The following is a 12,078-nucleotide window of genomic DNA, read 5'->3' as shown; positions in this document are numbered from 1 at the left end:
ATGCCCGAACCACCTCAACTGGCTCCTCTCGATGTGAAGAAGCAGCGGCTTTACTTTGAGCTCCCCCCGGATGGCAGAGCTTCTCACCCCATCTCTAAGGGAGAGCCCCGCCACCCGGCGGAGGAAACTCATTTCGGTCGCTTGTACCTTTCGGTCATAACCCAAAGCTCATGACCATAGGTGAGGATGGGAACGTAGATCGACCGGTAAATTGAGAGCTTCGCCTTCCGGCTCAGCTCCTTCTTCACCACAACGGATCGACACAGCGTCCGCATTACTGAAGACGCCGCACCGATCCGCCTGTCGATCTCACGATCCACTCTTCCCTCACTCGTGAACAAGACTCCAAGGTACTTTAACTCCTCCACTTGTGGCAGGGTCTCCTCCGCAACCCGGAGATATATATATATTAGGGATGTCCGATAATGGCTTTTTGCCGATATCCGATATTCCGATATTGTCCAACTCTTTAATTACCGATACCGATATCAACCGATACCGATATCAACCGATATATGCAGTCGTGGAATTAACACATTATTATGCCTAATTTGGACAACCATGTATGGTGAAGATAAGGTACTTTAAAAAAAAATAAAATAACAAGATAACTAAATTAAAAACATTTTCTTGAATAAAAAAGAAAGTAAAACGATATAAAAACAGTTACATAGAAACTAGTAATTAATGAAAATGAGTAAAATTAACTGTTAAAGGTTAGTACTATTAGTGGACCAGCAGTACGCACAATCATGTGTGCTCACAGACTGTATCCCTTGCAGACTGTATTGTTATATATTGATATATAATGTAGGAACCAGAATATTGATAACAGAAAGAAATGGGGGGAGGGAGGTTTTTTGGGTTGGTGCACTAATTGTAAGTGTATCTTGTGTTTTTTATGTTGATTTAATAAAAAAAACAAAAAACAAAACCGATACAGATAATAAAAAAACCGATACCGATAATTTCCGATATTACATTTTAACGCATTTATCGGACATCCCTAATATATATATATATATATATATATATATATATATATATATATATATATATATATATATATATATATATATATATATATAAATAAAATCTAGAGCTTAACTACGCCCCCTTTGTGTCTGTGCCGTCTACTACCCCGCCGTACACAACATAAACATTGATTAAAATGTGAGGGAATATTGTTTTTTTGCCACTCAAGAAATTAAATTTAAAAAAAAAAAATGTTTTTATTGAATTTGACAGGTATTACAATATGCAATAGAACAGTAATCACATTTTCCCCTTTTTTTCCCACCCACTTCCAAGAACAGCAACCCAACACATACCCCATACACACAAACAACAACCCCCCCACACCCCCCAGGTCCTACATAAGTTAAAAGTACAGTCACAAATGGAAAATAATTAGTACATCACTTTCTTCTCAGCATAGGCAGATAGTAAATATACACCCAGAATAAATATAAATAAAAAAATAAAAAAAGGAAGCTGTTTTGTGAAAGGTGAACTTTTCATGTGTCCTATAGCGTCTTTAATTTAGCTATGTAGTCAACCACACCACCCCAAACAGAATAAAACTTCCCAGGTGCCCCCCTAAGATTGAACTTTATTTTCTCCAGATCTAAATACATCATAAGGAGGCTTTGGGGCAAAATGGTGACTTTCACTCCAGCAAAATTCTCCTACGTGCTAATAAGGATGCAAAGGCGATACTGTCCTTAAATTTTCTCCTTATCCCAAAAATAGCCATTTCTGCACATGGTGTCAGGTTTAAATCCAATGCTTTAGCAAAGTGTTTGAAAATAGTTGTCCAATAATCCAGCAAATGGGGACAAGACCAAAACATGTGCGTCATGTTTGCAGGTGACATGTGACATCTGTTACAAGTATCTGAGATATTGGGGTATATTTTCGAGAGTTTGGAATTAGTGAAATAAATACGGTGGAGACTCAAGAAATTACATTTGACCAGTATTTTTATTCAGTGTTTTATTTGTAGAGAATCCAAACAATGCACTTTTGTCAAGTTGTACAAAGTGACTACAAGGTGTTGATCACCTTGAATGCCTCTATGAACTTTGTATTCTTTATTTGAACAGATTTATTTTGTTGACGATACTGTGTCAACACGCCCACAGGAGTGTGATTGGAGGAACAGATCCTCCTCAGCTTTTATAGAGAGCCACTGAGCGTGTGCAGCAAGTGTGTTTGTGAAGGTTCGTGCCCTGACACAGCATGTTTGAAGAGCTCCTGCAGGCTCCTGCTTTGGCCTCCTGGTTGGGGCTTCTTGCAGGCTTGCTGGCCGTCTATCTTTTGTACTCCAGTTGGACTTTCCAAGATGAACATAAGCGTCCTCCTGGGCCCAGACGTCTTCCCTTGCTTGGTAACCTGCATCAGTTGGATCTTGAGAGGGTTGATAAGTCTCTTTTTAAGGTGTGTCGTTGTTGTTTTTCATACTGATGTAATGTTTAAGTGCACGTGTTGCATCGACCTAACCCTGATTTGTTTAGCTGTCTAAAAGGTACGGACCGGTGTTTGCCATCTACTTCGGACTCAAAAAAGTGGTGGTCTTGGCTGGAAGCAAAGCTGTCAGACAGGCTCTCATCAACCATGCCGAGGAGTTTGGGGAGAGAGAAATCACCCCTTTATTCCACGATTTTACCAAAGGCCATGGTAAATATTTCTTAGGTCTCTAAAACATGCTGGGTCACCAACTAAAAAGCTGCCAGAAACAGTTTCTCCAAGCTGTAAAGGTTCATAACACACTTCAAAAATCGTAGTGCTAATAGAATTGTTGTCCGCATGTTGCTAGATACAATTGATTATGACAGTCCGATAAAAATGTTGTGTGTATTCAGTGGTTCCTAAAGATTTGCATTCTTTTTGTGGCATCGGGAGCATGGCTCAATATGGTTATGACGGGGACTCAATATGATGTAATTGTTCAATTCGCATACCATATATTACCAAATAGTAGCCCGGGCATTTATTTCACAAAATCGATTTTGGAGACAGGCGTTTAAAAGAAGCAGGCGGTTATTTGCATAAGGCTTTTATTTATTTTTGCACCAGGCCATTATTTGGTTACAATGGTTACTGTCCAGTATTTTTTTTTCGTACAAAAAACTTTAAATGTAAAAGCTATTGTAAACATACAAACCAAAAAACAAGAGATCAACATGAGGTAGGCTATCAAAAGACAAGAGATCAACAAGGCCTCAACATGGCAGAAGTGCAACAATTGTCAAATAGAATACCAATACTAAAAATAAATAAACTTTTTAAATAAAGCAGCCTACCGGGAAAAATACAATTATGGTTCCAAGTACTCAAGTAGAAAACCCACCATCAAAACAGAACAATAATACTGTCACTTAAATAAAATAAAGGCTACAGTACTCCAAGTTTTAAATAAAGCAGCATACAGGAAAATAAAATTATGGTTCCAAGTACTCTATAAAACCATCAAAACAATAATACTGCAGCAAACACAACCCCAGTAGCATTTTAATCTAAATTATGCAAATAACAGCCCATGGGCGGCTATTTGGACATAGGCGGTTATTAGGAAGAGGCGGTTAATTCACAAAATGGGGGTCAGACCCCGGGCGGCTATTAGGACACGGGCGGTTATTTGCCCAAGGGCGTTTATTTGGTAATATACGGTAATTGAAAAAAGGCTTCAAAGGTATACAAATCTTCATCATTTTTTGTATCAACGTATATTTTTCTTGTTACACTGTGACTAAATCATTTTGCTGTTTTTTTCAATTGTTGCTGCTTATTATATCAGGCTGCACTTTGTACACCCTCGGCTTATTTACATGTATTACTCTGCCCTCCCTGAATGTTGGAATGTAATTGGGCAGATAAGCAAACAGTCCTTTAAACTAAAGATGAAAGAAAGTTTTTTTCTTGATAACTTCCATAATGAAGTTGTAAAACTAAGCACACAAAGGAAAAGTACATTAATATACACAAAGTGCACATACAGTACAGGCCAAAAGTTTGGACATACCTTCTCATTTCAATGGGTTTTCTTTATTTTCATTACTATTTACATTGTAGATCAGGGGTCACCAACCTTTTTGAAACCAAGAGCTACTTCTTGGGTACTGATTAATGCGAAGGGCTACCAGTTTGATACACACTTCAATAAATTGCCAGAAATAGCAAATTTGCTTAATTTACCTTTAACTCTGTTATTATTTATAATTAATGATTTTTACACTTAATTGAACAGTTTAAAAGAGGAGAAAACACGAAAAAAATGACAAACTATGTTTCAAAATGTAATTATCTTAAATTTCGACTCTATTAAATTCAAGATTCAACCGAAAAAAAGAAGAGAAAAACTAGCTAATTCAAATCTTTTTGAAAAAATTTACAAAATAATTTATGGAACATCATTAGTAATTTTTCCTGATTAAGATTAATTTTAGAATTTTGATGACATGTTTTAAATAGGTTAAAATCCAATCTGCACTTTGTTAGAATATATAACAAATTGGACCAAGCTATATTTCTAACAAAGACAAATCATTGTTTCTTCTAGATTTTCCAGAACAAAATTTTTAAAACAAAATTAAAAAGACTTTGAAATAAGATTTAAATTTGATTCTACAGATTTTCTAGATTTGCCAGAATATTTTTTTTGAATTTTAATCATAAGTTTGAAGAAATATTTCACAAATATTCTTCGTCGAAAAAACAGAAGCTAAAATGAAGAATTAAATCAAAATGTATTTATTATTCTTTACAATAAAAAAATAAATTTACTTGAACATTGATTTAAATTGTCAGGAAAGAAGAGGAAGGAATTTAAAAGGTAAAAAAGGTATATGTGTTTAAAAATCCTAAAATCATTTTTAAGGTTGTATTTTTTCTCTAAAATTGTCTTTCTGAAAGTTATAAGAAGCAAAGTAAAAAAATTAATGAATTTATTTAAACAAGTGAAGACCAAGTCTTTAAAATATTTTCTTGGATTTTCAAATTCTAATTGAGTTTTGTCTCTCTTAGAATTAAAAATGTCGAGCAAAGCAAGACCAGCTTGCTAGTAAATAAATAACATTTTAAAAATAGAGGCAGCTCACTCGTAAGTGCTGCTATTTGAGCTATTTTTAGAACAGGCCAGCGGGCTACTCATCTGGTCCTTACGGGCTACCTGGTGCCCGCGGGCACCGCGTTGGTGACCCTTGTTATAGATTATCACTGAAGGCAAATAAACTATGATACCTGTGAAATGAAAACCATTGAAGCTAGAGATGTCCGATAATGGCTTTTTTACCGATATCCCATATTCCGATATTGTCCAACTCTTAATTACCGATACCGATATATACAGTTTACACATTATTATGCCTAATTTTGTTGTGATGCCCCGCTGGATGCATTAAACAATGTAACAAGGTTTTTCAAAATAAATCAACTCAAGTTATGGAAAAAAAATGCCAACATGGCACTGCCATATTTATTATTGAAGTCACAAAGTGCATTATTTTTTTTTTTAAACATGCCTCAAAACAATAACAGTGCAACACTTTTTCATAACAGGGTCACTACTGCCTAGTTTCTCTTGTTATATTCTTATTTTATGGTTATATTTTTATTCTCATTGTTGCTTTTTATTTTTATTATTGTAATATTTTTCTATTCTGTTTGCATTTATACCTCCATTATTTACTTTTTACTTTTTAAATTCGATCTCTCCTGAAGGAATCAATAAAGTACTATCTATCTATCTATCTATCTATCTATCTATCTATCTATCTATCTATCTATCTATCTATCTATCTATCTATCTATCTATCTATCTATCTATCTATCTATCTATCTATCTATCTATCTATCTATCTATCTATCTATCTATCTATCTATCCATCCAAACAGCAGCTTGGAATTTGGGACATGCTCTCCCTGAGAGAGACTATGAGGAGGTTGAGGTGGGATGGGGTTGAGGTGGGGGGGTAGGGGGTAGCGGGGGCGTGTATATTGTAGCGTCCCGGAAGATTTAGTACTACAAGGGATTCTGGGTATTTGTTCTGTTGTGTTTATGTTGTGTTACGGTGCGGATGTTCTCCCGAAATGGGATTGTCATTCTTGTTTGGTGTGGGTTCACAGTGTGGCGCATATTTGTAACAGTGTTAAAGTTGTTTGTACGGCTACCCTCAGTGTGACCTGTATGGCTGTTGAACAAGTATGTCTTGCATTAATTCGTAATGAGTAAAGCCAGTACATATTATGTGACTGGGATGGCATGCACGTAAAGGAAGTGCCTTAAAGGTTTATTGGCTCTCTGCACCTCTCCTTACGTCCGTGTACACAGCGGCGTTTAAAAACGTCATACATTTTACTTTTAAAAACCGATACCTATAATTTCCGATATTACATTTTAAAGCATTTATCGGCCGATAATATCGGCAGCCCGATATTATCGGACATCCCTAATTGAAGCTCATCGAGAGAATACCACGAGTGTGCAAAGCAGTAATCAGAGCAAAGGATGGCTATTTTGAAGAAACTAGAATATAAAACAATTGCAGTTATTTCACCTATTTTTGTTAAGTAGGTGACGTGTCCAAAGGTTTGGCCTGTACTGTACATGTAGGAATGTTAGATCAACAATAACATTTGGTTTAAACTGAAAAAAGCAATACAACCACACAGGACAACGCTTGGGGGCGGCATAGCTCGGTTGGTAGAGTGGCCGTGCCAGCAACTTGAGGGTTCCAAGCTCGATTCCCGCTTCCGCCATCCTAGTCAATTCCGTTGTGTCTTTGGGCAAGACACTTTACCCACCTGCTCCCAGTGCCACCCACACTGGTTTGAATGTACATTAGATATTGGGTTTCACTATGTAAAGCGCTTTGAGTCAATAGAGAAAAGCGCTATATAAATATAATTCCCTTCACTTGACTCTTATGACACTAGCTCAATGCTTACACACAATTGACAAAAATTACAACCCAATCGTTTTAAACCTTTTACAAACGTTTAACAAATGAGTTTTAACGCAACAAAATTAACATTATGCAGCTATTTTGCACTTATAGGCACAGTCACTAAACTGGAATATGAAAAATGAATAAAACTTTGTACTGCCAGGCCAGTCTGCTACTCTCTGCACTTAATATAGTGTGTGTGTTGACTAGTTAATACTAGTCCCCTAATACTAGTTTGGGGACGGCGTGGCGCCGTTGGGAGAGTGGCCGTGCCAGCAACCTGAGGGTTCCTGGTTCAATCCCCACCTTCTACCAACCTCGGCACGTCCGTTGTGTCCTTGAGCAAGACACTTCACCCTTGCTCCTGATGGGTCGTGGTTAGGGCCTTGCATGGCAGTTCCCGCCATCAGTGTGTGAATGTGTGTGTGAATGGGTGAATGTGGAAATAGTGACAAAGCGCTTTGAGTACCTTGAAGGTAGAAAAGCGCTATACAAGTATAACCCATAATACAACCTGTTGCTCAAACCTTCCTGTTTTGCAAAATAATAACAACTAAAACATTTTGGCGGTCTGCTATAAGTTAATTGAATGTATGGGAAACATGAGTAATTGTGTAACACCCAAAAGTGATAATTGCAGAGTAGTAGAAAAATAAAGGGAATATTTTGCTGTGGGCGACTAAGTTTAACAGCTGGATCAATGTTTGCCTTTAAAAGCCTAATGAAACCCACTACTACCGACCACGCAGTCTGATAGTTTATATATCAATGATGAAATGTTAACATTGCAACACTTGCCAATACGGCCGGGTTAACTTATAAAGTGACATTTAAAATTTCCCGGGAAATATCCGGCTGAAACGTTGCGGTATGATGACGTATGCGTGTGACGAAGTCAGAGTAACGGAAGTTATGGTACCCCGTAGAATCCTATACAAAAAGCTCTGTTTTCATTTAATAATTCCACATTAAATGTTAAATGATAAATGGGTTATACTTGTATAGCGCTTTTCTACCTTCAAGGTATTCAAAGCGCTTTGACACTATTTCCACATTTACCCATTCACACACACATTCACACACTGATGGCGGGAGCTGCCATGCAAGGCGCTAACCAGCAGCCATCAGAGGCAAAGGGTGAAGTGTCTTGCCCAAGGACACAACGGACATGACTAGGAAGGTAGAAGGTGGGAATTGAACCCCAGTAACTAGCAACACTCTGATTGCTGGCACAGCCACTCTACCAACTTCGCCACGCCGTCCCTATGTATTCTGGACATCTTTTGCAATTTGTTTAATGAACAATGAAGGCTGCAAAGAAGACAGTTGTAGGTGGGATCGGTGTATTAGCAGCGGACTACAGCAACACAACCAGGAGGACTTTGTTGGAGAGCAGACGCGCTAGCCGCCGACCTCACCTTGACTTCCTACGTCTCCGGGCCGCCAAACGCATCGGGTTAAGTCCTTCGTCCTTCTGCCGATCGCTGGAACGCAGGTGAGCACTGGTGTTGATGAGCAGATGAGGGCTGGCTGGCGTAGGTGGAGAGCTAATGTTTTCAGCATAGCTCTGTGCGGCCTGGTTGCTAAGTTGCTAAGTTAGCTTCAATGGCGTCATTAGCACAGCATTGTTAACCTTCGCCAGCCTGGAAAGCATTAACCGTGTATTTACATGTCCACGGTTTAATAGTATTGTTGATTTTCTATCTATCCTTCCAGTCAGGGGTTTATTTTTTTTGTTTCTATATGCAGTTAAAGCACGATGCTATCACGTTAGCTCATAGCTAAAGCATTTCGCCGATGTATTGTCGTGGAGATAAAAGGCACTGAATGTCCATTTCGCGTTCTTGACTCTCATTTTCAAGAAGATATAGTATCCGAGGTGGTTTAAAATACAAATCCGTGATCCACAATAGAAAAAGGAGAGTGTGGAATCCAATGAGCCAGCTTGTACCTAAGTTACGGTCAGAGCGAAAAAAGATACGTCCATCACTGCCTCTCAAGTCCTTCACTGTAACGTTCCTCATCTACGAATCTTTCATCCTCGCTCAAATTAATGGAGTAATCGTCACTTTCTCGGTCCGAATCTCTCTCGCTCCATTGTAAACAATGGGGAATTGTGAGGAATACTAGCTCCTGTGACGTCACGCTACTTCCGGTACAGGCAAGGCTTTTTTTTTATCAGCGAGCAAAAGTTGCGAACTTTATCGTCGATTTTCTCTACTAAATCCTTTCAGCAAAAATATGGCAATATCGCGAAATGATCAAGTACGACACATAGAATGGATCTGCTATTCCCGTTTAAATAAAAAAGAAATCATTTCAGTAGGCCTTTAAGTCCTGTAAAAACCCACAGACCAAATTTGAACTGCTGTCTGAAACAATGCATGGACATACATATACATAACATATAATACAATACAATGGTTAAACGTTTCAGTCCCTTTTTATGTTTGTGTTTTCTTTAGTCCAAGATCAATCTATTTTGAGTTATCTCAGTTCATTTAAAATCTAATTTAGTTGTATTATTCAAATTTTAAATTTGAGTTTCACACCATTTTTGGTTACTCCGACAAAAGAAAATAAGTGTTAACATTGCAAAATAGCATTTTTACACATCTGCAGTCCCTTCCAGGGTTTCACGTAATGTTGTTCCCATTGGGTTGAGGTTTTTTTCTTGCCCTAATGTGGGATCTGTCTTCTGCAGCCCTTTGAGACATTGTGATTAAGGGCTGTATAAGTAAACTTTGATTTATTGATGTAGTCCGTTAATGGCCCACTATGGAGCCAAAGGATAGGACTTTATTGTCATTGCATAAGTACAACGAAACTATCTTTTCAGCACAAACCCGTTCAAAATTAGACAAACAAACAGTGTACAGGGTTACAGAACAGGAACGCTGATGGGTCGCCAAAGGCGCCCCGTAAAAGATGGGAAAAAGGTAAAACGCTGGGGAAGAAGATGAGTAAAAAAATACAATCTAGACTGGGCTCCTAAGTGGGCCTAGTCTGGAGTGGGAAAAAAACCTCCATGCCATGCACACATAAACATGTTACATATAATCACGACAACTCTCAACAGAGGGGGGGAGTTGGGGCCCTGGAGGTCGACTGTTGCTATGAAGTGCTGCTAGCCGTCCATCACCCCAAAGGGGAATCAAGCGGTCGTGAAGGCGTGGGTTGGGGGTGTGTGTGTGTGTGTGTGTATGCCCATTGTCTTGGGTGTGTTGATGCAGTGCCCATAGGCCTGGGGCCGTTGTGCATGCAAGCAAAAGTTCGACTCCAGGTGTCGCTGAGGGAGGGAGGTCAAAAGCGTCCATCATTGAGGTGTCCTCGGGGGATGTTTTCAGAACAGCCTGCTCCTGCTGTTGCAATACACTGCCAGTAACATTTGGTGTCGGGTAAAAAAAAATGGTATTGTAGAAAAAGTTGTATTGGCATTGAAACACGTTTTGTCAACAAAAAAATACAAACATTGAAAAAATGCACTATTTATGTTTTCTTTTGTCCTGTCCGTGTTCTGATCCGTTGCCCAGATCATGGGTTATTTGGTTTAGACTCCCTCAGTTTTGTTTTCAGCACCCTTGAGTTTGTGTGTTTTGGTTACCAATGGTTGCTGACTAGTTTCACCTGCCTCTGATTATTGTCCGGCATTGATTGGCAACACTAAATTGGCCCTAGCGTGTGAATGTGAGTGTGAACGTTGTCTGTCTATCTGTGTTGGCCCTGTGATGAGGTGGCGACTTGTCCAGGGTGTACTCCGCCTTCCACCCAAATGCAGCTGGGATAGGCTCCAGCACCCCCCACGACAAGCTGTAGAAAATGGATAGAAGGATGGATATGGAACAAATCTTACATGCATGAAGATGATGCATAACACTTAATTTTTTGCAAATCAGTGTGGTACGCCGAGTTTACCCAGACAGATCATTGTTTGTTAGCCTCGGCCTGAAACCCAGAAAAGTATACCTGAGCCAGAAAGATCCACAAGACAGTAAAAGGATAGGGAGAAGTGTCAGGAACATTATTTCAGGCAGAAAGAGATACAGTAATTGAAATGAAATTACACTAAAAACGTGTTTTCTATTGTAAAACAAACTTGCCACTTGCTTACAGGCATAGTATTCTCCAATGGTGGTGGCTGGAAGGAAATGAGGCGCTTTACCTTAACAACTTTGAAAGATTTTGGGATGGGCAAGAGACTCATTGAGGAGAAAATCACAGAGGAGTGTTACAACCTGATTGAAGAGTTTGAAAAACATAAAGGTAACTTTTTTTACTGACTTAAATCAACCTTACTTGGGTATGGTTTCTAAAGTACTCTTGTCTTTCCTCTCAGGCAAAGCCTTTGACAACACAACGATCATGACCTACGCAGCTTCAAATATTATTTCTGCCATCATATTCGGAAAGAGGTTTGACTTCAAAGATCCAGTCCTGCGGGATATGGTGGAAAATGACAAAGACATCGTCCGTCTGGCTGGAAGTGCTTCCATCGTGGTACTCCATTAACCAGTTGTCAACTTATAGGCAGGCCTGTCGCAACCGGATGGTAAACTAGGCAATGGCCTAGGGCAGGGGTCGGTAACCCAAAATGTTGAAAGAGCCATATTGGACCAAAAATACAACAACAAAAAAAACGCCTTGTATAAGTGTTATAATGAAGACAACACATGATGTAAGTGTCTACATTAGCCTACTATCAAATCTTCGTTGACAGCAAGGTTGTATTTTAATTTTTATTCTACACATTTTTGCAACATTGGAAAACATTAGTAAAATGGAGGCTTCTCAGAGGGTGAGATAACTCCTGGAAATGACTGGCTTATAATGGCCAAAGGTATAGATGTGTGTGTCCAAGTTAAAGGAAACGGTAGGCTGTCTTCTTCTAATGGATTTATTCTTTGCAAGCTGAGTAATGTTTGCTGTGGTCTGGAACAACATGGCACACAAACAACTATCAGAAATGCAGCCAATATTACATACAGATAATGTGTCATGAGACATGCAAATATAAATTAAATACAGAGAGAACATAAGTAAATTAAATTAAATATACCTACAAATGAGGCATAATGATGCAATATGTACATACAGCGAGCCTAAATAGCATGTTAGCATTGATTAGCTTGCT

General features: G+C 38.7%; 1 protein-coding gene across 1 annotated transcript in view; it reads left to right on the top strand.

The window, feature by feature from the left end:
• Nucleotides 1-2,105: 2,105 nt before the first annotated feature.
• The window catches only part of LOC133642531 (cytochrome P450 2K1-like), a 17,165-nt gene continuing 7,192 nt past the window's right edge, over nt 2,106-12,078 (top strand). Inside the window, exons 1-4 of the mRNA XM_062036769.1 lie at nt 2,106-2,439; nt 2,517-2,679; nt 11,061-11,210; nt 11,284-11,444. Of these exons, the coding sequence (XP_061892753.1) occupies nt 2,242-2,439; nt 2,517-2,679; nt 11,061-11,210; nt 11,284-11,444 (672 nt within the window). The 5' untranslated portion in view covers nt 2,106-2,241. The remainder of the gene's footprint in view (nt 2,440-2,516; nt 2,680-11,060; nt 11,211-11,283; nt 11,445-12,078) is intronic.

This window comes from Entelurus aequoreus, linkage group LG25, assembly GCF_033978785.1.
Source record: "Entelurus aequoreus isolate RoL-2023_Sb linkage group LG25, RoL_Eaeq_v1.1, whole genome shotgun sequence".
Classification (NCBI taxonomy): Eukaryota; Metazoa; Chordata; class Actinopteri; order Syngnathiformes; family Syngnathidae; genus Entelurus; species Entelurus aequoreus.
The sequence above is the reverse complement of the archived record's forward strand: the minus strand, read 5'-3'. Positions and strand labels throughout refer to the sequence as shown.